We start from the raw sequence: 27,386 nt of genomic DNA on the forward strand, positions 1-27,386 counted from the left end.
CATTAGCTTGTTCTTCCAAACTATTTTTGAAACTCATCTTCCCTCGAGATATCTTCCTTAGTCACTATTGGACTGGGCTGTAACTAGTCCTGCTTTCAGTCACTGATATCAATGAATTCATTTTCCACATAGCGCTCAAAAACTTGTGGCTCTCCATTGCTTTTTTTTTTTAAACAGACTTACACAGGGAGGTGTGTTGAGGAAACTTCACTTAATAAAGCAGACAGATATGTATATGTCTTTTCTCAAAATTACAACTTTGAAGAGTCCTCTTGGACCCCGAGAGGGTTATAAACTAGTGGTTGTCCAGGTCATTCATCACCTTCATTTCCTACCCAACTGCAGGTCTTTGGATTTCTCCATTATGCCCCTTACCTGGCATAAGGCTGTCTTTCTCACTTCTCTCATAATCCTTAATTTCATCTAAGGCTGCAATGTGTGTGTGGAGGGGGGAGGGGTACAACATATACAAAGAAACAAATATGGTTAAATGGACCAACTATCCATCTCATTGTACTAAGTATTTTTGAGTACAATAGATTTGACCTGCAAAACATTTTTTAATTTTAATTTTTTTCTATTCTCACTTCCCACCCTCTCCTGTACCTTAATGAGGAAAAAAAGGAAGCAAAATGTTTGCCTATAATATGCAAAATAAGCTCTCATATTGGCTATGTCCAAAACTCATTTTATAATTTGAAATCATCTTGTTGCCAGAGAAGTAGTTTATTTCATCACTGGTCCTTTGAAATTGTGGTTGGTCATTGTATAGATCAGAGTTTTTTCTAAGTTGCCTATATTTACATTGTTTTTGTTGAAATTGCCCTGTTGATCACTACAAAGCCATTTTAAAATAGCTTTGGCTTACTTTTCAGAAATTTAATTTGATTGGGGAGACATTCTCTCCTTTTCAAGCATCTTATTTGAAATTACATGAGTCTTAATTTTATGGGACTATTTATTCCCCTTGATATTTCATCAGCATCTTACATCTTTAATAGACTATTATAAAGAGTTTTCAATTAGATCCCCTGTTTTTATATAACTTTATTTCTAAATACATGCCTCCACATTTGTCACCTAGAAAGCTATTCTAATGACTTTTTTTAAAGTAAAAAATTTTAGAAACTTAAAATCAGCACACTTGACTATACATTGCATATTCATGATCCAAAACCTCTTCAAAAAGGGAGGAAAGTGTGGTGCCAAATCAGTGTTTATACTATTTTTTGCTTATAAATGTACATTCCCTCACATCTGCCTAGAATAAAAATCTTTAGCTTCCCTCAAAGATATGCTCAACTGCTATGTCCTATCAGGTGTTTCCCGCTCGCTGCTTCCCTATCCTGCTATTGCTTGACTATTTCATGGCCTACTAATCTACTACTGTGATTTGTCTTATAATTTCTGGTCTCAGATTCATAGAAACTATACTTTCTAATTTTGACTGTTTAGATGTTTGCATCTTAGAATTGTGTAATAGTAAATGAGTTCTAAATGAACTGATTTTTGCTAGAGGAAGTCACATGCTACAGAAGTCCACACAGTAGAATCTCTGTGTATTGCAAATTCCCTCCAGAAGCTGGGCTAACATAAGTAGAATTATCAAGTGAAACAATCATAAACTACTAAGAATTTCAGTCCTCTTTTGAAAGCCTAATTATCAAGCTCATTCTCCTAGTAATTTCATATTGGCCAGTATCTTAAAACTTTTATATTTGACATGTTTTCTCCTTGAAACTAGCTAAGGACAGCACCTCATTTCTCAACTGGTAAATTTAGAAAGAGCTATCCATGCCTAAATAGCTTCACCACTATAAAAAGGCTGGAATAAATCATGTCTACTTCCTACTCTTCCATCTAAAAAATAAACAAAACCTTGGATTTACATTGATATCAGGAACATCCTTGACAAATGACAAGGGATCAAGTTGGCTTTCGCAAATGTTATCCTAGAACAGATCAAATCTTTATCCTCATGCAGTTAGCTAAAAGATTCAGAGACTAAAAAAAATCTCATTTTGCTTAAATTGAAGGGACCACAAACATTGACATAAAAACTGCATTTTTTTGCAGTTATTCATTAAAAGTTATTAGCTATATGAGAACTAAAAATCCCATGAAATTTTTCTTGTTGCTGTTGAGCGGACAACTAATTCATTTATTTGTTATTCATAGCTGCAGATTCCTTTTTGTTTACTAGATTAATATGACTTGGGCTGTCCATTTAGCATTTCAGTGGATAATTTCACATTTGAATACATTTGAAGTACCAATAATTGTTGATAAATGTGCTTCTTCCTCCCATTTCCCCCAGCCTCTGTCACTAAAGAACTGAATAGCTTTAATGGGTAGTCATAGGCAAAAAATGTACCTTCTGATGAGCTTCCGCACACTATTTGGTTGGTCTTCCAATTGGAGACAATCTCTCTAGAGGGTAGTACCCTTTCTTTCTAGCACAGAAGAACCTGTCAGAATTTGTTCTGAAGGAGTAGCTTTAAAGAACCCAAGGTCACTGGAATTGTAGATAGCTCATGAAACAATGTATTATAAATGTAAGTTGTAAAAAAATAATTATAATAAAAATTAGCCTTAGTGTTATAGTTATGTGAGAATAATGGCCTCCAGGTTATCCTGGCAAAGCAATGAATTAATAAAAATTAAAAGGCAATAAATACAATATCTTTTGTCCTATGAAGTTTTCTCCAGTAGTATGGCTGAATAAACACATCCTAACTCAGTTTCTGTTCCTTTCTATTATTACTAATGCATTGGTTTGCAAACCAAATGAAAAGCTATCTGGTCATTTTCATCCTTTCAACTATTTAAGTCAGACGACATAAAAAGCAAAAAAAAAATCAATTTAATTTGAACTACGCTTTCATTCTCCCTAATCATCTAATTTAGTCTAACCTAAGTTAGTCTAGGACCTAACTACCTTTCTTTAGTCTTTTTTTGTTGTTTAATAAGTCTTTTTATTAGTCTGAGTCTTTAGTGGTTAGAAAAACACTGAAAGAATAAAGATAAGGTACTTCTTGATCTCCAGAGAGAGTATTTCAATGTATACTGCAAAGTAGCTACAAGCTTTTTTTTTTTTTTTTTTTTTTTTTTTTTTAAATTACGACTCCTAAATGGGAAAGTCTCATAAAAGAAAATAGTGTCTCGTCTCTTTTCTGAATCAAAACAACCGATGTGTAAAACTGGGTCTTTGGTTTTGTTTTTGAGTGTTCAATATAGTAACTGTTGTGGGGTTTTTTGATATATTGTAAAATCTTTAACAAATATAAAGATGTAGAACTTCATTTAATCAGTCAATTAAACAAGCAAGACAGCATTTATGCATCCATCATTTTCTGGATTGTTGGTAACCTGTGCGTATTTTCCTTAAAAAAAAAAAAATGATAAGAATTAGTACTATCTACTAACTTTAGTTTATGACATAAAAGCTCTTCAAAACAAATTTTTTCTAGTTATAATCAAAGTATTTATATATACATTTTAAATGTAGACATTATCCAATCTCTAAATATAAAATAAGGCATGAACTTAATAAGGCTTCAAAAATTTTGGAAATTAAGAATAGCAGTCACTCACAAACAAGTTAATAAGAAAGAAAGTTAGCTTTAATGAATGAGTCAAAATACGTCAATTTATGCTATGTGCTAGACACTAAAAAGAGAGATTTTCTGGAAGTGTTTTTTAGTTGTATGCTAATCTGAAAAAAGATTCCATTAAAAACAAACACCAATGCTTCCTGTAATGTTATGTCTAGCAACAATGGAATGCCTAAAGAGTAATTGTGAATTACCCAAAGAGATTGCTTGGATCGAACAGTTTCAGTGAATTAAAGTATCTATCATGTAAAAGATGTGAGATATGTGAGAAGAAAGACTGGATGAGTCATGTAGCAAGAACAAGGAGTAACTAATTGATAGCCTGTATGTTTAATTCATATTCATTGAAATCAAGAGATACAGAGGAAGACTCCCTATCCCTCAACCCCCAGAATGTTGAAAACATTCTTTTATACCTAGATAGGGAAGAGATGGACAATAGAGATAGAGAATAGGATAGGCCTGCATTATTAGAAGGAATACCTATACTAACAAAATCACAGGTCTATCTAAAGGTTAAGATTTAGGATTTCTAATAAGTCACATTCATACTTTGGTCACAATGACCTTGTGAGATACATGGTAAAAATATTTTTTAGATTAAGCTCAAAGAGATTGACTTTTTTATCGAATCGGGGTTCAAATTCAGGTTTCCTAACTCCTTTTAGCACTTTCTACCATACCATGATGTCTTTTTAGTTAAAAAAAACATTTGAGCATACATTTTATGTTTTTTATATTGCAATTTTAATTTTCTATTACAATAGTTTCAGGATGTATAGAATGTTCTTGGACTAATTTAGAAATGTTCTGGGCACTTAGTGAAGAGCAAAGTAAAAAGCTTGCCTTTCCTTTCTAGATCTATGTTAATAAATAAAACAAAGGAATATTAATTTAAGTTGGTCACAGTATTAAAATTTGCCATACTGACTTGGGATAAAATTTAGTTATATGATTAAATAAGACAGTTGATTACATGAACTTGTTTTAAAAGCATATAATTACAAACTTTTGTGAATTTAGGTAAAATGTCTTATTTTTGGCAAATAGTTATTCACCTCTGATAAATAAAAACTAATAGCTGTAACACTAATCTTTAAAAAAACAAATCTACTTCTATCATAGTTGAGCTGTGAAGAATATGAATGTAATTTTTGTAAAAAATGAATTAGTCTCCCTCATAGATGTGATACAAATTGAATAAAAATCAAATCTACTCCAATGAGCATCAAAACAAATGCTAGCTGCTTCTTTTAAATCTGTCAGATCTTATGTGCTTATTTTCAAACCACAGGTTACTAGCAGTTATTAGTATTATGAATCCTACTTACCCCAGATAACTTTGCCTCCTTGTGTCACAAGACCCAACTCACTCACATTCACTTCAATGACAGTCCCTTTGGTAATAACACCCAAAGTTGTATATAATGGGGAGGAGGGATTCTTCTTCACACCAAGTATGGGCAGGCAAAAAGTAGCTTTAAGTTCAGGATGAGTTACATGAGCCTTCTTAAAACGCAAACCCTGTTAACAATGAAAATGTCAATAGCTAATTTCCAACTACCTAAATAATTTTTGCAACATTTATATAGTCAAAGACTATGGAAGTAATAAAACTCAAATGAAAAGCATGTTCTGCTCACAAAACAGCTTCTACTGAAAGTTTCTTTTGTCTTATATACTAAATTGCCAATAGTTTGCTAAAGTATCAAATAAAAATCTATGAGTTAATTTAGGAAGACAACAAAATCTACAATACCACCAGTATCTATAGTTACAAGATAGCGTTCTCTCTTCTACATATAATAACTAGCAGCAAAGTATTCTAAAGAGATAGGAATCTCTTTTCTTCTATAAACATGTATGGAAGAGGCAGTAGCCTGGTAGGATAGAGTGAAATGCTTTTGTCATCTCTGCAGTTATCTAGTAATATTAGGTTAACAACCCATTTGGTAGTAAGCCTCACCAAACTGCTTGGCACTTTCCTATTATTTATAATGGGAAAATTAGGCTAAAAATGCAGATTATAATACGGATTTCAAATCCTCAGCCTCTAACATACATGAAAAGAATGGAAACTTGAATATTTTATTTATATTTCTGAATTTTACATCTTTTCAAGACTTAAAAGTTAAATTTACAAAGTTTTTATTTCTGATATTATGTTGTGACTCTTCTTAAAGAGTAATTAAGAATTTTTAGAGTGAACAATTTCAGAAGAGTACTTTGTAGAGAAGCCCATATGTAGAAAACAATAACTAGCACATTAAATTACAAATAATTCCCTAGTAATGTTCAATTACTAAATACTTTTAAATTATAGAATTATGTTTTTTACTTATTCAAACAAGACTGCCCCCTTATAAGAGCTACTACAAAGAAATTTTAAAAGGTACTTAATCTCCCCCCAGTGTTCCAATTACATTTTTTTTTTTTCCTGAGGCAATTGGGGTTAAGTAACTTGCCTCGGGTCACACAACTAGGAAGTATTAAATGTCTGAGACCACATTTGAACTCAGATCCTCCTGACTTTAGGGCTGGTGCTCTATCCACTGCACCACTTAGCTTAGCTGCCCCTTACATGACACTTTAAAAACTTATTTCACCTAGACACAGGGGACTGGCATCAAGGTTTGTGGCTGCAAATTCTTGCAAATGACTTACCATTGGTCTAATAAATCTTTCATATTTTGGTGGTTTTCGAGTAAAGCCATCCCCAACAAAACAGACTTTAGTAACCATTCTCTTCCAAGCCTTCTTCTTTCTTTTTCCTGTACGAATAACCTTTAATACTTCTGTTTCTCCCTGGGCCCGAACTTTTGGCAAGGGTACTTCCCATTTACCCTAAAAGCATATCCATACAAACTGTTAATAAACAGTGTTAGTTAATAATAAATAATCAAAGGATATGAACAATTTTCAGATGAAAAAATTAAAGCCATCTATAAAAAAATGCTCTAAATCACTATTGATTAAAGAAATGCAAATTAGATTAGCTTTGAGGTACCACTTCACATCTATCAGATTGGCTAAGATGACAGGAAAAGGTAATAATAAATGTTGGAAGGGATGTGGGAAAACTGGGACACTAATGGATTGTTGTTGGAGTTGTGAACAGATCAAGCCATTGTAGAGAGCAATTTGGAACTATGCCCAAAGGGCTATTAAACTTTGATTCAGCAGGGTCAATACTGAGTCTGTATCCCAAAGAGATCATAAAAGGGATAAGGATAAACCATGTACAAAGATGTTTGTAGCAACTATTTTTTGTGGTGGCAAGGAATTAAGTAGATGCTCATCAAATGGGAAATGACTGAATAAGTTATGCTATATGAATGTAATGAAATTTTTTTTTAAATAGCTTTTTATTTACAAATTATATATATGGGTAATTTTACAGCATTGACAACTGCCAAACCTTTCATTCCAATTTTTCCCCTCCTTTCCCCCACTTCCTCCCCTAGATGGCAGGATGACCAATTAAATACATTAAAGTATAAATTAGATACACAATAAGTATACATGACCAAACTGTTATTTTGTTGTACATAAAGAATCAGACTCTGAAATATTGTACAATTAGCCTGTGAAGGAAATCCAAAATGCAGGCAGGCAAAAATATAGGGATTGGGAATTCAATGTAATGGTTCTTAGTCATCTCCCAGAGTTCTTTTGCTGGGTGTAGCTGGTTTAGTTCACTACTGCTCCATTGTAACTGATTTGGTTCATCTCATTGCTGAAGATGGCTAGGTCCATCAGAATTGATCATCATAGAGTATCGTTATTGAAGTATATAATGATCTCCTGGTCCTGCTCTTTTCACTCAGCATCAGTTCGTGTAAGTCTCTCCAGGCCTTTTTGAAATCATCCTGTTGGTCATTTCTTACCAACAATAATTGAATGTAATGAAATTCTACTATTCTATATGAAATGATGAGGAAGTTGATTTGAGGAAAGCCTTATATGAACTGATGCTGAGTGAAGTGAGAAGAACAAGAAGAATATTGTACACACTAACAATAAGATTATATAATAATCAACTATGATAAGACTTAGCTCTTCCTGACAAAGCAATGATTCAAGACAATTTCAATAGAACTGGGGTGAAAAATGCCATCCACATCCAGAAAGAGAATTATGGAGACTGAATGTGGATCAAAGCATACTTTTTTCAACTTTTTTTTTTTTTTTGGTTTGCTTTTAATTTCTCATGATTCTTCCCTTTTATTCTGATTTTTCATAACCTGACTAATTTAATGTTTAAAATGACTATACACATATATTATATTAATTGCTGTCTTGGAGAGGAGGAATAGAAGAGGGAGAGAGAAAAAATTTGGAACTCAAAATCTTACAAAAATGAATTTTAAAACCATCTCTACATGTAATTGGAAAAAAATACTATTTGAGTTAAAAAACAAAACAAAATATGGTGTTGACAGCAAAATGTGAAAATTTTTGAGTCAAAGGCTAATAAATTAACACAGACACAAACAGGATTTTTTATAGTTATTCATAACTCTTTGAGGCAGGAATTACATATATTATCACTTTACAAATGAAGTGAACAATCACATGGCTAGTAAATCAAAAGAAGCAGAAAGCTCATTAGAAAGTTCCTTTTTCAAATCTCTCTTAGCTACTTAGGAAAAAACAGGGCATTGAATTCTTAATTAAAAGACTGATCTCTTTAAGACCTTTTTATTATTGGGGGTGAAAGAAAACGGCAAACTGAATAGATAAGGCAAAGGCTTCTAATAACCCTTTAGTGGTTTCCTATTCTCTACCAAATCAAGCCCAAAGTCATTGGCATGGTTTTGAAGATTTTTTTCCAACTTGTTAACACTTTAATCCTTTACCATCTCTCACTTCATTCTTTATACTTAAGACAATGTAAACTTACTGTTCCCCTCACATGTCCCATATCGTCTTGCCTCTGATATTCCTAATGCCTTGAAATTCCTTCCTCTATCCATTTACCATTAAAAACCTCTCCAAAGCAAAATACTACCTTGTTCATGATACTTCTCAGATCTATTAGAAATGATCTTTCTTCTGTAAAATCTTATGTAGCCTGTTATTTCTGTTTCTTATCTACTCACTATATTTTATTTTCTTAGTTTTGTATCTTCACCTCCTGCTCCCACATTTATTTTTGTATCTTAGCATCTAGGACAGAACTTAGCATGTAGAAGGTTGAACTTTTTAGTATTATATGACTTTCTAATATTCTAAAGATGAGCCACCCCTTATAACATGATACAGTCACTAATAGTTTATTGAATGATTTCGCTAAAATGACAGACGCTTTATTTGATGAATTTTTCCTCATGAAATTATGTGAAAGAACAGTATCTACTAACTTTAAAAATATAGTTAATGTTATTAAAATGGATGGTATAATATCAAAAATCTCTATAGCTAATGCTTATTTCATTGAAAATTCTGTATGTAGTGATACAAATTACATAAAAATATAATTTGATATATTCTAAATTCCTATCCTTATGTGTACCACTCAACAAAACCTATATTCTTACTAAAATCTGAGTGCCATGAAGACAAAGATCTTATTCAATACTTTTATATTCTTAGTCTCTCCATAGCCAATATATAATTATTCAAAGGTTGTCAATTTGTATTATAATTTAAATGATTCCAGTTTTGTCTTATGTCTAATAATATTGTAGCTACGCATGGACAAGGACTTTTTTGTGTACATTCATTTTATGTCATTGATTCACTGGTTTTCTCCATCAATTTGCTCTTATCTTCCCCAAAGCACATATTTTTACTAAAATAAAAAGGCCATAATTCTTAAATTAGATTGTCATCTATTTTCTGTCATTTAAGGACTAGCCTATCAAAACCTGGACATAAGTTGCTAAATTTTTCAATCAAACAAATTCTCAAAGATTGTTTATCTGTCTCAGTAGAGGAATATTTGTCAAAAACATGAACCTTTCAAGCAAATATTGGATAATTCTAACCAACTTTAACCCTTTTGTTTCAAATTAATAGGAAAACCTAAAAAATATTCCTTATGAATTTTGATAAAAACCAGACATGAATATTTCTCATAAGAAGCCATTTAAACATAGCAAAAAAGGGGAAAAAAAGAACATTTTAAGAAATACCATCACTTACAGCTTTCTCTTTTCGTTTCTGTTTAATCATGTTGGAAAGGACTTTGGCTCGGGACTGTCCCTCTCTGTCTAGCAGATATGCAGGCACTGCTCCTTGGGGAGTTTTTTCATCGTTCTTTTGCTTGGTATTTCTCTTTTCATGCATCTTGATACTATGTAAAAAGTCCAGGAAAAAAAAATTATCCTATAAAAAGTTAATTTAATACTTTGTAATTGCAAATACAGCAAACAGAATATACTCACGTCTTTTTCATCTGAATCTTCTCAGCATGACGCTGTTTATGGTAGAGTTTGGCCTTTAGACCAATCATTTTCTTTGCTTTCTTTGACCGTTCATGAGCCTCTCGGCTTTCCTTCTTTCTCTTTTTTTCATGGTAATCCAAGCGGTAGCCATACCGCTTTCGATGTAACTCTATGTATTCATTTTGTGGCTATTAAGACACAGAAGACAAAATACTTTTAAAAGCATCTACTGAAAGAAAAACTTGCCAAATAACTTTCTTTTATAAGGACCATGAACTAAGAAAAGATTTACTTTAGCTTAAAGTGATTACTTATACCTGCAAGCAATTAGAGCATTAGCTACACACACCTGCTGTCAGACAAAATGAATTATTTTTTACATATGGCAGGGAATGCTTCTTAGTCGGTTAGGACATTATTTGTTCATCATACACAACTGGTAAATGCCAATGATTCAGAAGGATGAAAATAAACTCATTTTATGGCCAGTAGAGATGTTCAACAGTTAAATTAATAAACTGTCATGATTCAAATGAGAAACTACAGCCAGAGAAATGCAATCCGATGCTACCTTATATATTTTACTTTTCATTTAAGAAAAATGGAACTAGAATCCTATTCCTGCATTTTGAGCTTCCAAGAATCATTCTGATGCAGTTACCAAATGCTTACCTCATGAGAAGCAAGGTAAGTCACTTGGAAGGGAATTTACCTAGCCCACTGAACATGAATGGAGATTTGACCTCGTTCAAAAATCAAAACTACAACTCTGGAATCTCTCTCCATCTTGGTCACCTTTCCCTGAGACTGACTGTTCTTAATCCAGCCTCTCCCCTGTACAATCATTCCTCAAACAGCTGCCAAATTAATATTCCCAAAGCAGAGGTCTGACTACGGTGTTCATATGCTCAAGAAGTTCCATGCCTTCCTGCTGCCTTCGGGATAAAATATAAAGCCCCTGTTTGCCGTTCAAACTCCTCAATTATCTGGCTCTAATCCATCTTTGCTAGCTCTAGACGTTACTTTAATCAGCGAATTGCAAATTACGCTCAAACTATCATAAAAGACATTTAATTTCAAGCCGCTAAGCCATTACACCATCCCAGTCTCTCACTCATCTCCGCTTCTTGGAACCCTCGGTGCTCTTCAAGGCTCAATCCAAGTATCGCCTCCCAGGAAGCCCCAACTAATTAAATCCCTTTATTTTATTTTATTTAGGTCCAATAGTGATGTGTCTGGATACATCCTTGTGCCGTTTCCTCGCAGAGCGTAAACTCCCACAGGGCAAGAATTACCTCACTCTCATCATAGGCTCCTCAGAGCCCGGCGCAGTGCCAGAAACAAAGGCAGAATTTAAAAAGTGCTTTGGGTTGAGTGACTAAAGACTGGATTTGCTCGGGGTGGAGAGGAGGTCCAGGGGTAAGAAACTGGAGGCAGCAAGGACCTCCTCCCCATCCCCATTCCGGGACATCTCCCCACGGGTCCCGTCAGACCTGACACCTTGGCGGGGAGATGGGGGGTGGAGGTGGGGGGTGTCTCTTCTTCCCGTCACGTATCCCCAGGCGAAAAGTGTAAGGGCATCCTTCCCCAATTTGATCCCGTCTATGTGGCTCAATTTGCTTACCATGTTGACGGCTGGGGGCCAGTAGAAGAGCCGATTAAAACGTTCTCAAACTTCAGATACTCAGCCTCTCCACGAGCCGGAAAAGAAAAGGGTCTCCTTTTAAAACTCCCGGACAAAACCAGAAGTTTCAGCACTTCCGTTCCGCTTTACTCCGCCTTCCCTTTCTCAGTGCTTATCCCTTCACACCAGAGGGAGGCCGGGCGGAAGTCGCCGACGGCCGCATTTGACTGTTGCACTACGGAGATGGAGGCAGAGAGTACGGACTTCCGGCTAGTGACTCGTGCAAGAGTGAGCTGCCGGCGGAGTGTGACAGCTTAGCGTGGGCTTTCCAGAAGCGGTTGACAGATTCTTTACCCAGCAGAACGTTCGCTCAGACGGGCAGCTGTTCCTGAGGTGCGTCCCTGGTAGGGCTTCTCCTCTTGACGAGGATGAAGAGATGTGTGATAGATAAATGGCGTTTATTTTTCTGACCACTCCGAAATTGTAAAGTCCTTGAGGACAGTTACTTGGGTACCATGTCCAGCCAGAGTTCTGCATCCATTAATAGGCCATTAATAAATACTTTTAGGCTGATAATGAATGAAGTTGATCAGGAATAGTTGCTTTCCCTTATTCAATCAGCCAGCCAACAATTATTAAGCGCCTGCTTGTGCTAGGTTCTGGGGCTGCAAGGGCAGAAAATGAAACGGATTCCCATTCTCAATAAGCTTATATGCCAGTAGGGTACACCACAAGCACATGCAAGAAGCTGTGTAACAAAATTTTAAAGATATTAAATACAAAGATAAGGGAAGTAGTTAAATGCAAGGAGATTTGGAAAGGCAGAGTGTGGTGGGTAAATTGCATCTTAAACAGAAGCATTCTGTGAGCTAAAGGTAAGCTGGGAGTATATTCCATTCATGGGGCGATGCAAAAGCATGGAAATGGGAGATGAACCATAGTAGATGAGAAACAGAGAAAAGGCCGATCTGGGGAGTAATTCCAAGAGGCAGCAAAGTTAGGTTGGGATCAGATTGTATAGAACTTCTGACAAAACAGCTTAATTTATTTGATTCTTGAGGCACTAGGAAACCACTGGAGTTGACTCTTCTGGCATTAGACGGTGAGCAGCTTGAGGGTAGGTACTTTTGCTTTTCCACCTCCACACATTCCCCACACTCATCCCCCTTTTTTAAAACTCAAAATGTGGTTGCAGGAACTCACAGCTCAAAAAGACATCAAAAATGTTTCAGGAGGGTATTCTGGATTCAGGAGGCTGTTGGCAGAATGGGCAGACACTAACATGGAAAGTATTTTTCAGGACAATATGGAGGGAATTAGGACTCTAAAGTGCTGAGTTCACTGTAAATCATTCAGATATATCTATTATTACTGCTTTTCTAAAATAGAAAGGCATTCAATTAGGTTGCTGATCTGGAAATTAAATATAAAAAAATAAATAATGGGTGTGGTTCATAGGAAAGTAGATATTTTTTAGGGTACATTGACTTTAGGGTTCTTCAGAATGGAAAATACAGGCTGTAATGATATAAAGCTTCCCTCTAGTGGTAGGTAGTATGCAGTGCACATTGGGGGAAAAATGATTTAACTGCAACCAGATCATTCATATTGCAAACGTCTCTGGTTTTATTTATACCAATTGTTTTTTTTTTTTAATTTTTAGTAATAGTTTTTTATTTTCAAAATACATGCAAAGATAGTTTTCAGCATTCACCTTTGTGAAGCCTTGTGTTCTAAATTTTTCTTTCCTCCTTCCCCATTTCTCTCTCCTAGACAGCAAATAATCCAACAGAAATTAAACATGTACAATTCTTCTAAATATATTTTCCACATTTATCATGCCACAAGAAAAATCATCAAAAAGAAAAAAAAATTGAGAAAAAAAGCAACAAACAACAACAAAAAGTTGAAAATATTATATTGTGATCAACATCCAGTCTTCAAAATTCTCTGGCTCTCTCTATCACAAGTCTATTGGAATTGGCCTGAATCACCACATTGGTGAAAACAGCCAAGTCCATCACAAGTGATCATCACATAATCTTGTTATTACTGATGAGGTTTGGATCCCATCTATTCCTGGTCAGGAAACCAAAAATGTTGGGGTTTGGCGCAGGGCAGAGAGTTATGGGAACCCCCTTCTGGTTGGTGCAGGTCCTTTGTAAATGAATTTATGAACCCTAAAAGTTAGACTGGCAAAAGAAGTTTAGTGGCACTGGGAAGTCAGCTTTTGCAGGCTGACTTCCTTAGTGGCAAAGTCCTGACAGAAAAGTAAAGGTCTAGCAGAGAAATCCCGGCAGAAAGGTAAAGAGGTTATAGTCCTGTTAGGAAAATGCTTAAGAGAGACAAAGAGAGGATAATACTGAAAAGAGAAAGTCTTTTCAGCAGGCAGAGTCCCTCGCAGACAGCTATTCCAAGGGAGGTTCCTTGGCCCTGCATGATTCCTGCTTTTGGTCCTCTGCAAGGAATTGAGCTCAGTTGCCTCTTTTTATAATTGAAACTTTGGCTAGAGGCTGGGTGCAGTTTGAGTTGAAATCAGAATAGAGAATCTTACAATTGAATGAGTAGATCTAGACTAATCTTCAATTCAATAGAGGGTGTAATCAGTAGTGAGTGTTATCAATGGGGGTGTGCTCCTCTAACAGAATGAAACTACTTATCCTGATTCCCTGGGGTGTTTTTTTTGTTTGTTTGTTTTGTTTGTTTTTTTTTTGGCAGAGGCAGGGTTCAAGGAGTTTCCATCTTATGCTCCTCCTCCTCAAGTCAGAAAGAAAGAGTTTTGGTATTCCCCTCAATTACTGCTACAGTATTCTCTTGGTTCTGCTCACTTCACTTAGCATTAGTTTATATAAGTCTCTCCAGGCCTTTCTGAAATCAGCCTGCTGATCGTTTCTTATAGAACAATGACATTTCATTACACATAACAGCCATTCCCCAACTGATTATATGAGTTTTTAAAGTACATCTGAGCTTCTCTATTTTTTCTTTTCAAATTTTAGAAAGTATGGTTTAGCTGATATACAGTGTTATTTGAAGTATATTGCAATAATTAATTTAATTTAATCTTGTTTTACAAGTCTAAATATAAGACACTAGATAAGAAGATTTTAAAAACCCATCACATTCTCTGCCTTCAAGGAACTTATCCTTTACTGAGGAATGCAGTAATTTAGATGGATAAAAAACATATGCAAAGTAAATTTGGGGAGGGGAGAGCAGCCTGAAGCTAGGAAATTGGGGAAAGTTTTGTGATATTTGAGCTGAATTTTAAAAGGAGTTAGGGATTCCAAGAGGCTGAAGTTAGGAAGAAGAGCCCTCCAGGCATGGGAAACAACCCATACAGAGACAAAAAGAGTAAGAATTGAGTAAGGGAACAGGTAGTAGGCCAAGTTGACAGGTATATAGGCAGGGTAGTGATGTTAATTCTCCAGGGACGGGGAGTAGAACATAGATTCAGCATAAGGAGGAGTGGTCAGACTGGTTGGAACAGAACTAGGAAGAAGCAGTGTCACAAAAATCCATGGAGGAGAAAGAGTCCTTGAGGAGGAAGTGGTTGTAGTGTTTGGTGCTTTGGAAAGGTTAAGAAAGACGTGACTTGAGAAAAGGCACTTGGATGTATGCTTATCACCAGCTCAGATAGTGACAAGGATATTGGTAACTCTTATTAGGTAGTATATTGCCCAAGAAAAGGGGGAAAAAAATGTTCACAAGTATATGACTTTTTTTTTCTAATTTTTTTTCATATTCACATATAATATTTGAATTCTGTTGATCAGGTTCCTATTTTCTTATGGTACTTCAGAAATAGTGAAGTAATTAGGTTATAAAGGATAGAAAACAATCTCTTGAAACTAAAATTTTGAATAGAATATTGATATTTTCATGAATGTCTTAGCTGACTTTTTTCTTCAGCTTAAGTTATTTTATGATGCTTTAGTTAGAATAACGATCTTTATTTTTAAGCTTTTGTTTCAAATGAGGCATTTAATTTTGGAGGAAAATATTTAGCCTGAGAACCAAATGTTTTCTCATTTTTAGATAAAAAGTTGATTTTCTAATTTATTAAATTTTTCTTAAATCAAATTAACATTAAAATGACTACTTCTTAACAAAGTAAAGACAAATTACTTTCCACATTTAGGCAATAAAATACTTAAATGACACAATTTAAGTGTTAAAATTTCATTGTCATTATGTTCTTTCTCTTTCAGTGAATAACTATAGAAAATAGAGCCATCATGTTGACAAAATTAAGGAAATTAATAATGAATCAACAGAAAGTATCCAGTTTGCATATAAATGTAAGTCTTAATCATTCAAAATATTTGTTTTTAAATGTTTTAAGACATTTTAAATGTCTACATAGCATAAATTTAGGGACCTTAGAGGCCATCTAGATCAACCCTCAGTTTTATTGAAGAGCTGAGACCCAAAGAAGTTAAATTATATTTATATGAAATTTAATACTTGAACCAAAATTACTTATATAAAGTTTGTTTATATATATAAAGAGAAATATAGATATAGATGTACATATACATATACATATACACATACATATCCTAAAGTGTCAAGTTTACTGCATAGATTAGGGGTAGGAAACTTTTTTTCTGCCAAAGAACTAGCCAGTCGGATATTTATAATATAATTCAAGGGCCATACAGAATTTTCAGCTTTTGAACTCAAGCAATGGGAGGTTGAAATCTAGTATTTAGATTTCAGGTTATTGTTGGCTGTTGTTGCTTTAGCAAATGATTTTGAGCCTTGTACAATGCACAAGCCAGATGTTCCTTACTCCTGGACTAGATAGTGATTCTTAAATCTTATTTTATTATACCTCTGAATAATTTTAAGGAGTATCATATTTAAAAAATGCTTTGAAGCAAGTTAGGTTAATTTTAAAAATTTTCTACAATAACTAAAACAGACATAGATGACAAAATTGTATTATTGTGGAACACAGAAGATGCAATTATATGACATATATTAGTGTGAAGCTAGATGCTTCTACTTGATTTGCTCCCCTTATTGGGACATAAGTTTTTCTAGATAGAGAAAGTTATTTTATTTGAGAATAATAATTCTTGGTTTGATGTACAGGTTGTGATAGCTTTTGGTAAATGTTTTTACTTTCTACCAGTTTTAAAACCCAGAAGCTAGTTATATGCTTGCTGAATTATCTATTTAAAAATCTTCTCAGTTTTCTATAATCCATCTTCCCTGTAGCCATCAGTCCATCAATCATCTGTATCACTTAAAAGCGTTTCTACCCTTTGAGGTAACAATTAGTTACAAACTTTATTCAGAGTTTCCTTTTTAAATTAATCATAGAATCATAGATTTGTAGCTTAAAAGGGATCTCAGGACTACTGAGACCCAAAGAGATGAAATGATTTATCCAAGATCCCACCCCAAATAGGAAGGAATGTGAAGCCAAATCTTCTGACTCTTGCAAGTTGAATCTTCTGCATGAATTGGCTTTGGATGCAATATCTGTCTCTCCTTGCTTAGTGCAGGCATGAGCTAGAACAAGTAGCTTAACCAGGGTTTTACTTTCCTCCATTCCTGAGGAGATTCTTGACTTTATGTGATAAGAATTCATTCTATAAAAGGAAGTTCATCTTTGAATTTCTTTTTAATTTACAAACTGTCTTAGAATAATTTGCCAACTTTGTTCCAGTTTCTTTTTTTCTTTTAACAGATAGTTTTGGTTCTGATCCATTCACAAAAAAAATCAGCATTTTGCAAAATCCCATTAATGAATAAGATTTATCCATACACATTTTCTTGTCACATTCTTACTAGCACTTATACATAAGATCCTTAATCTGTTTGATTTTTAATTTCCTTATCTGTTGATACAAATGATCTCCAAGATTCCCACTAACTCTATAATTTTTAATGATTTTAAATAGAACTACTAAAAGAGGTTTGTTAGAAAAGGGAGATTTTGGTATAAGTATAACATTATACATTAACTAAAATTGCATGAAATATGCTGACAAGTTTTAAATAGACCTTTTAGAAGTTTTGGGGCAGAAAAAATGTAATTAATACTGTAGGGCAATGGTATCAAACTTAAAAGTAGATCCTGCAGCTTCATGCTAACTTAGAAAACTAAAAAGTAACATTGTATTTTATGTTGTATTATATTTTATAATTTTTTCAAAATTTCCCAATTACATTTTAATCTGGTTCAGAAGGAGTTTAGCCAGTTTTACAACTCTGTTGAAGCTGTCTGGGATGCTCTAAGTTCTAGCAGAAGCTTATGATGATATGTCATAGTTTTCTTCATTATTGGTTGACCATAACTACAACCACTCCAACTTCCCCACAGACACAAATTATCCTCCTAAGATGTATTCAGGAAAGAACACCTGTTGACCTTTTAAATTTATTCTCCCTGTCTTCCCCAAGTCATTTTATTTTATTTTTTTTAAATGGCTTTTTATTTACAAGTTATATGCATGGGTAATTTTACAGCATTGACAATTGCCAAACCTTTTGTTCCAATTTTTCCCCTCCTTCCTCCCATCCCCTCTCCTGGATGGCAGGATGACCAATACATGTTAAATATATTAAAGTATAAGTTAAATATAAAATAAGTATACATGACCAAACTGTTATTTTGCTGTACAAAAAGAATCAGACTCTGAAATATTGTACAATTAGCCTGTGAAGGAAATAAAAAATGCAGGCAGGCAAAAATATAGGGATTGGGAATTCAATGTAATGGTTCTTAGTCATCTCCCAGAGTTCTTTCGCTGGTTGTAGCTGGTTCAGTTCATTACTACTCCATTGGCACTGATTTGGTTCATCTCATTGCTGAAGATGGCCAGGTCCATCAGAATTGATCATCATATAGTATTGTTGTTGAAGTATATAATGATCTCCTGGCCCTGCTTATTTCACTAAGCATCAGTTCGTGTAAATCTCTCCTGGCCTTTCTGAAATCATCCTGTTGTTTATTTTTTACTGAATAATAATATTCCATAATATTTATATGCCACAATTTATTCAGCCATTCTCCAATTGATGGGCATCTACTCAGTTTCCAGTTTCTGGCCACAAATATTCTTGCACATACAAGTCCTTTTCCCTTCTTTAAGATCTCTTTGGGATATAAGCCCAGTAGTAACACTGCTGGCTCAAAGGGTATGCACAGTTTGGTAACTTTTTAAATATAGTTCCAAATTGCTCTCCAGAATGGCTGGATGTATTCACAATTCCACCAACAATGTATTAATGTCCCTGTTTTCCCACATCCCCTCCAATATTCCACATTATCTTTTCCTGTCATTCTAGCCAGTATGACAGGTGTGTAGTGGTATCTCAGAGTTGTCTTAATTTGCATTTCTCTGATTAATAATGCCCTAAGTCATTTTAAAAGATCATGTGAAATTTATCTTCTGTTACAGCCTCAGCTATAGTGATTTTAGGTTGTCAGTTTCAAAAAGTTTAGGAGTCCTTTATTATAAGATTTAATAGAAATGTAAAGGACCAGAATGTCCACAGCCAAAGCATATAATGCAAGCCAGGAAAATTATAATACAAATAGGCATTTTTTAGTTGTGTTTCAATAAAACTAACTTCTCTCTTTTTTTTTTCTTTCTAGCACATGTATTCCTATAGAACAACAGTGATTTTAAAGGGATTAATATCACAAGTTTTTCTTAGAAGAAATTATAGTTCCTTACCAGGTACAGGTTTTGGTTATATCTAAGTTTACCTTAATTTTTTTCTATCTTCTTGTATTTTCCTTCAGCCCTTGTGAATCTTTTGAGAACCAGTGCTGTGTTTTATCTTAGCCTTTGTATCTCCCTTAATAGCTAATACAGTGGCTCCAAATGACAGATGTTCCTTAAACTTTTGTTGACATTGAAGTATACAATCCTGCCCAAGTTTAGGTTCAGAGTGATTCCTGAGCGGCTCAAACTCTGAGTCTTGTTCTAGGATAATTGTTTCTTGTACATATTATAAAAAATGACCTCCTTCTTCTTACAAGAGATCTTAATGTTCTCCTAGTTCCGCTTACTTCACTCAGCATCAGTTTAAATTAGTCTTTACAGGTTTTTCTGAAATCAGCCTACTCATTATTTCTTATAGCATAATAGTATTCCATCACATACATATATCACAGCTTATTCAGTCATTCCACAATTGATAGATATTCCTTCAATTTCCAACTCTTGGCCACCTCAAAAAGAGCTACTATAAATATTTTTGTATATGTAGGTCCTTTTCCCTTTTTTTAAGATCTCTTTGGGATATAGTCCTGATAGAGACACTGCTGGATCAAAGGGTATACAGAGTTTTATGTGTGGACATAGTTCCAAATTGTTCTCCAGAATGGTTGGATCAGTTCCTAACTCCACCAACAATAAAATGGTGTCCCAATTTTCCCACCTCTTCATTTATCACATTTGCCATTTCTGACACATAAGCCAATCTGATAGATATGAGATAATACTTCAAAATTAATTTGCATTTCTCTAATAGTGATTAAAAGAGGTTTTCTTTTAATATGTTTTAACTTCTACATCTGAAAATTGTCCTGATCATTTATTAATTGGGGAATGACTTGTCTTATGTATTTAGCTCAATTTTCAATATGTCTGAGTGTCTCAACATTTTCATTTTTAATTTTATCAGTTCTGTAGCTTTAAGATGTAAAAATTGCTTGGAACTATACTCAAAAAGTTATCATACTTTGCATACCCTTTGATCCAGCAGTGTTACTACTGAACTTATATCCCAAAGAGATATTAAAAAAGGGAAAGGGACCTATATGTGCAAACATGTTAGTGGCAGCCCTTTTCATAGTGGCTAGAAACTGGAAGTTGAAGGGATGTCCATCAATTGGAGAATGGTTGGGTAAATTGTGGTATGTGAATGTTGTGGAATATTTTTGTTCTATAAAAAGTGACCAGCAGGATGAATACAGAGGGGCTTGGAGAGACACACATGAACTGATGCTAAGTGAAATGAGCAGAACCAGGAGGTCATTATACAGTTCAACAACAATTCTACATGATGATCAATTCTGATGTAAGTGGCTCTCTTCAACAATGAGAGGATCCAGATCAGTTCCAATTTTTTCCATTTTGGATAGAAAAGAAATTCTTCTATATACAAGACATTCTTGAAAACTTAAGGTTTTAATTGGTTTTAGCTTTATTTGGAATTATCTAAACTAATAAATTCTTTTTTGCACTTGTAAATTTCTTATATAAATTAAAACTTCTAATTTTGCTCTCTCTCATCCTCTTTTGTGTAATAGAAAATGATGTCAAATCTTTACGTTCAATCATCAACCCTTCTATATCTAAGTAAGTAAGTTCATAGATATCACCTGCTTTTATATTCATATTAATTTGTGAGGCTCTGTTTTTCTTCTTATTTCTTCTTTGTTAATTTGGAGATATCTACAATTTCTATTACTTATTCCTGACTAATAATAAAAAACTTGAATGTGTATCTGAATCCAGATTGCCTACTATTTGTCTCTCAATATTTTAATTTTAATAATGAGAAATCATATTATTTCCAGATTTTACATTCCTTTTATGATATTTCTATCTAAATTAGGAGTAATGTTGTAAACATGTAATGAGATTTATTTTCTTTTTTTTCAAAGTATTGCCATCCTTATTCTAGAGATAATGTAAAGTACTATACCATTTCATAATTAAATACATTATCAATGCTTAAAAAAGCTTGCAGCACTATGGATATGTATTATTATTTTTTTTTTTTTGCAGTTCTATTAAAGGCATTCAAATCACTATTTTAGATTAATTTTTATGTTTACTCATTTAAATGAATTAATATGTTGTGTGATTTTTTTTTCTTTTACTAGAATTCGTAACATTGGAATTATGGCTCATATTGATGCAGGCAAAACTACAACCACAGAGAGAATATTGTACTATTCTGGATACATCAGGTCTTTGGGAGGTGAGAAAGATTTTCTCGTCACAATTAATTTAAACAAAATTAAAAGTAGTATTAGTAAATAGTTTGATTTTAAAAAATGCAATAGATGGGCTTTCATCCTTTCTTGAGAATAATAAGTTTGTGATCATTTTGGTCAGCTATTGATATTTTTAATCCTTTCTCTAGGTCTTTAAGTCTTACCATTGTAATGATGTTAAAGTAATAATTGTACAAAAGGGAAAAAAAACCAGGAATGAAAATTTGTAATTATTTCTCCATTTTTCATTGTTTTCATTTACCTCAAGTATGTGCTTCAGTTATTTAAGTTTCTCAGACAAATGTACTATAAAAGATGTGGCACAACTGATACCAATAGTGTATTACTGTGCCTTTTTATCCCATAGCCCAATAATTATTACAAATATCAAATATTTCCATCTTTGCCCATTTGATGAATGTGAGAGAATGTGTCAAAGTTGTTTTAATTTGTTCTTTTAATTTGTTTATATGTTTAATATAAATGTTAAATAATTTGTTTAATTCTTAGTTGTTAACAATGTTTTTTTTTTTTTCACGTGGGTTGATATTTTGCATTTTTCTTTGTGAAAACATGTTTTAAGCACTTAGTTATTGAGAAATAGTTCTGTCTATAGAGTCATAAGAATTCCAAGTATATAAAGAATATTATGGGAAGAGAAAGAAACAAGCATTCATTATGTTTACTATGTTACAGGCAGGCAGCTAGTTGGCACACTGGAGAGAGGGTTAGCTGGCCCTGGAATTAGGAAAATTTGAGTTCAAATCCAGCCTCATTTATTAGTTATATTACCTTGGGCAAGTCAATTAATTTTGTTTGCTTCATTTTCTCATCTGCAAAAATGAGCCACAGAAGGAAATAATAAACCACTTTGGTGTCTTTGTCAAGCAAAGCTCAAATGGGGTCATGAAGAGTTGGGCATGATTGAAATGACTCCCCAATAACAAAAATGTGCCACAGACTATGCTAAGCACTTGACAAAAATGGCCTTATTTGATCTTCACAGCAACCCACCTGGGAGGTAGATGTTATTGTTATCCTCATTTCACTATTGAGAAAACTGAGTAAGACAAGGTGACAGCTGGTGTTTGATTTAAACGCAGGTTATTCCTTACTCTAAGCCTACCACTCTATCTACTACATCATCTAGCCATCTTGAATCAGATTTTTTATCAGAATATATGAGGCAAAGATTTTTCCATTTAATAATTGTAAAATCTAGCTGAATTGATTTTGTTCGTACAGAAGTTTTTTTAGTTTATGTGATTGAAACTTTATTTTTCTTCATTTAATGAATTATACCAAGTCTTCATGGCTTGGAAGTTGTTTCTCTGCATGTCATATCATCTTTTACTGGTATTGTTCTCTAAAGTAATTTAAAGTAGTTTGTTATGAGATGACAAAAATTATTGACTAAAATGATAACCTTTTCCTGGTTAGATGTTGATGATGGGGACACAGTGACGGATTTTATGGCCCAAGAGCGAGAAAGAGGCATTACCATTCAATCAGCTGCTGTTACATTTGACTGGAAGGGATATAGAGTTAATCTCATTGATACACCAGGTATAGTACAATTGATAACATTGATATGCAAAGTATAGCAATTCTAACTAGATAGATATGTTGTTATTAATTTCTGTTACACTTTAAACATTTTATTTATAATCTTTTCCTCAGGTCACGTGGACTTTACTTTAGAAGTTGAGCGTTGTCTAAGAGTATTGGATGGTGCAGTAGCTGTATTTGATGCTTCAGCAGGTGTAGAGGTACAAAGTATTGTTGAAGTAAAATGGAGACTGTTGTAATACTAAACAAATTGATTAAGTTCTGAGATTTTTAGTACTATTTTCTATTTGTGGATAACTCATATAAGTCAAAATGTATACAATGTGAAGACACTTTATTTCCACCTTCTTTATTAATGTTGTGACCTCGATCTGTAGATGCTGTTGCCTGTAAGCTCCCAATATTTTCCCCAAAACCTAAGACAGACATTAACTTATTCTTACCTGACATTTAAAGTCCAGCCTAATTTTCATCTCTCTTAGGAAGCTATCCTTCAATCAGTGATGACTTTCCTTGTTAAGATTCCATGCATTATTGTATATCCCATTGGAAGATTGCTTTGTGGAAAGAACACTGGCCTTCCAGTTTGAATACTGAGCCTTAGTCTTCTCATCTGTAAAATGAGGACTTAACACTTTTCCTGACCATCTCACAAAGCTATTGAGAGATCAGATAATGTGGCTTTTGTCATATATATATTAAATACAGATTAGAGATTTTTTATGTTCTTTTCCTCTCTGTGGCTTATTTTTTAGCCAAATATAGACATTGTAGTCCCCCAATAGAACAAAATATCTTTGGGAAAAAGAGGTTTGTTTTTTTTTTCCTTTTAAAAGAAAACCTCAGTGATATTTTCATTTTCATAGTGCTTCCATTTACTAAATGGAACCACCTTTTTCCCTCCCAGAGAGCTATCCCTTAATGACAAAGAACAAAGCTACAAGGGAAAAGACTGTCTTATCAGGACATATGCCCAATGTGGACAGTAGGTGCACATAATGCTTGTTATCCCCCGTTCTGCAAATAAGGGAGGAGATGGTTTTTAATCTTTTCTTTGGGGCAAATTTTTTGTTTCTGTTTTTGGTGAGCCCAGCACTTGGCACAGCCTGTGAACATGGTGGACATGTAACAATTACTCATTGAACTGAGAATTCTCTGAACATGAAACAGAGTTCACTATTCATCGTTTTTCTTGGTGTTGTTTGAGGCACTTCACTTTTTTAAAAAGTTCTTGATATTTTTACTTTCATATACTTTGTATCTCTTCCTCCTGCTAGAGAACCATAATTTAGTCTTCTTATTTTTTATTCAACTAGAGATCTAGAGCTGCAGGGGACCTATCTCAGAGGTTATCTCATCCAATTCCTGATTTTACAGATGAGGAAGCTGAGGCCCAGAAAGGGAAATTAATTACTTGCAATTCACAGAATGGTAAATGGTAGAGGCAGAATTAAAACCCAGAACTTTTGATTCTAGAGCTGATGCTCTTTCTTTTCTATATGCAATCTTCCTGTAAGTTTGTTCTTGTCATGTCTCTATATTTTGCCAAACATTTTCTCATTAAGATATACACTTTGTTGCCTATGTTTTGTAGTATTCTTGAACAACAGATTTACTTGTTTAAGATGCATTACTTGCTTTAAAGCAAACAATAAGAGAAGCATTTTTTGGATTTGTTTTGTTAATTTGTTCCTAGGTGTTTTCTTTATATGTTTTGGTTGTATATATATATGCTACAAAAATACATTGTAGGGATAGCTAGATGGCATAGTGGTTAGAGCACCAGCCCTGAAGTCAGGAGGACCTCAGTTCAAAACTGGCCTCAGATTTCCTGGTCTGTGTGACCCTGGGCAAGTCACTTAACTGCTATTGCTTCAGCAAAAAATATGTACATATATACCCTTTTAGAGGGATCCTTCTATGCCTTGGGGGTAGCTATATGACTCAATGGAGAGATTGCTACACCTCGTGTCAGAAAGACTCATCTTCCTGAGTTTAAGTCTGGCCTTAGACACTTCCTAGCTGTGCTGGGGTAGTCCCTTAACTCTCTTTGCCTCAGCTTCCCTATCTGTCAAATCCACTAGAGAAGGAAATGACAGCCACTCCAGTATCTTTGCTGAGACAATCTCAACTGAGTTTAACATAATGTCAGGCATGACTGAATACTACTGAACAGCAATAGCAACTGTGTTTATATTACCAAGTGAAGTTGTTTATGTGGCTTCAAGCCTTAATGAACAGTAATGGTTTATGATATCTGTTACCTTAAAACTTTATAATAACCCCATATCTAATAATTTTTAGAGTGGAATTTGGTGCTTACAATAAAAGTAGAGAAAAACATAGATACAAACATTTATCTAACATGTTTTCTTTTTAAAAAATTACCAACTAACTTGTTATGAAGGTAAGATTTTTTTGTTTGTTTGGACCTATAATTTCCTCAGAATTTGGCACTATCAGTGAAAAACTCCCTCTGTAAATATAGAACTTATATATGTGTACACCTTAGAATTTGAGAGTCTCTAAAGCTACTGAAAAGCTAAATAATGCATCAGTTCTGAGACTTGATTCTAAATCTTCTCCACTTCAAAGCTGACTGTCTTTTCCTTATACATTGACTGTCTTGTGAAAATAATATCTCTAATACATTTCTCTTTTATTCATTATATATGACATTCTAGGTACTATAAGATCTTGCCATCAGGCAGTAGGAACCATATGTTTCCTTCATATACCAAGCATGTGTTAGCCATAGAGCAAAAGATTAAACCTAGAAATATACAATGTATTTAATTACATATGAGTCTAGTGTATAAATAACAATCCATTGCAAAATATATAGAGTGAGCTGCAACCTAGATATTAACTTATCAGAAATTAGGACATAAATTAGTCACCTTAAGAAAAGATTTAAGATTTTGTATTTGTGGTATTTGAAGGCCTTGGAAGAATGAATTCCTCTCCAAATAATTTATCACTTAATTCTAGTAGGACTAATTTTGTTATTTTTGAAAATGAAGGCATAATGGGTAGGGCACTTGTTATGGGAATCTGAAACAAGAATTCTTACAAGGTGTTAAGTCAGTGAAATTGATAAAGACAATGGTTATCTAGTTTAGCATGGTACTTAATAGTTCTCTAGTTCAGAACATGTACTTAGTACTTAATATAGTTCTACAAGAGTCTCACACCTGTGATAATGTAATTATAAAAGAGATATAAACTCTGACAAATTCAGCTAGAGTGAGAGCCAGAGAAGACAAGTGAATGGGAAGCGGGAGCTCAAGCTCTTGGAGCCAAGGAGAAAGATTCATTCCATCTTCAAAAGCCTCATGGTGACTGGCCTGGCCTCCCGTACTTCTCTACTGAAACCAAGGCTCTGAAAGGCCTCTAAGAAAGCTAGCCCAGATCCTAGGCAAGGAAACTAGATAATAAAGAATTTGGACTTTTACACCTGGCTATTCTCCCGGTAATTACTCTACCGAAACAAAGGCTGCTCCCAAGACCTCCAGAAAAACCAAGAAAGAACCTTACAGGCACTGACCATAGAGTCAGGAGACCCTGAGTTCAAATCTGGCCTCAGATATTTAACAATGTACTAGCTATATGACCCTGGGCAAGTCATTTAATTCCAATTGCCTCATTCCACTCTTCCCCCCCAAAAAAAAGTAAAGAAAAGAAATTAAGATGAACTGAGAGATAATGGTTCAAGCATGATCGTGATTAATTTATTAGTTATGTTAGCAGTAACAAATAAATTGGATTTTTGATGTCTCAGTAATCAGAGATTCTAAGAGAGGGCTTACTAGCCTTCATGTAGATTTGGGAAGTATAGAGTTGGGTAAGTGAGGAAAACAAAGGGATTAGTAACAGTGTAGATAGTGTCAGGGGGTTGGATTGGTACATCAGTTAAAGAGAAGCCACCACCCACATGGTACTACAACTCACCCTTCTCCAACAACTAAAGATTGTTTATTGTTTTAAGAGACCCATCCACATCTTATAATCTTTGCTAGGGGATCAAAACTGCCACACTTGTTTTCATGGAAGAGACGAACTCTTGTAATTGGGCCAGTTAGATGGCCTAGTGGATAGAGTACCTGCCCTGGAATTAGGAGGACCTGAGTTCAAATGTGGGCACAGACCTTAAAATTTACTAACTGTGTGATTCTGGGCAAGTCACTTAATCCCAATTGCCTCAGCAAAAAAACAAC

General features: G+C 34.2%; 2 protein-coding genes across 3 annotated transcripts in view; one reads left to right on the forward strand and one right to left on the reverse strand.

Annotated features, from left to right (window-relative positions):
- Positions 1 to 3,284: 3,284 nt before the first annotated feature.
- NSA2 (NSA2 ribosome biogenesis factor) lies at positions 3,285 to 11,727 on the reverse strand. Its single transcript, XM_051992240.1, has 6 exons — positions 11,628 to 11,727; positions 10,004 to 10,191; positions 9,762 to 9,912; positions 6,279 to 6,458; positions 4,946 to 5,138; positions 3,285 to 3,383 (listed from the first exon to the last, which is right to left on the reverse strand). The coding sequence occupies exons 1-6, from the start codon at positions 11,628 to 11,630 to the stop codon at positions 3,316 to 3,318; spliced, it is 783 nt and encodes a 260-aa protein (XP_051848200.1). The 5' UTR covers positions 11,631 to 11,727; the 3' UTR covers positions 3,285 to 3,315.
- Positions 11,728 to 11,872: 145 nt separating this feature from the next.
- GFM2 (GTP dependent ribosome recycling factor mitochondrial 2) overlaps positions 11,873 to 27,386 on the forward strand; it is a 57,676-nt gene continuing 42,162 nt past the window's right edge. For both annotated transcript variants that reach the window (XR_007952987.1, XM_051992157.1), the window contains exons 1-7: positions 11,873 to 12,020; positions 15,839 to 15,928; positions 19,243 to 19,327; positions 20,908 to 20,956; positions 21,487 to 21,584; positions 23,041 to 23,166; positions 23,281 to 23,369. Coding sequence is in view for 1 of the 2 variants with exons in the window: in XM_051992157.1 (XP_051848117.1) it covers positions 15,866 to 15,928; positions 19,243 to 19,327; positions 20,908 to 20,956; positions 21,487 to 21,584; positions 23,041 to 23,166; positions 23,281 to 23,369 (510 nt within the window). In the remaining variant the exon portion in view is untranslated. The remainder of the gene's footprint in view (positions 12,021 to 15,838; positions 15,929 to 19,242; positions 19,328 to 20,907; positions 20,957 to 21,486; positions 21,585 to 23,040; positions 23,167 to 23,280; positions 23,370 to 27,386) is intronic.

This window comes from Antechinus flavipes, chromosome 1 (assembly GCF_016432865.1).
Source record: "Antechinus flavipes isolate AdamAnt ecotype Samford, QLD, Australia chromosome 1, AdamAnt_v2, whole genome shotgun sequence".
NCBI classification, from domain to species: domain Eukaryota; kingdom Metazoa; phylum Chordata; class Mammalia; order Dasyuromorphia; family Dasyuridae; genus Antechinus; species Antechinus flavipes.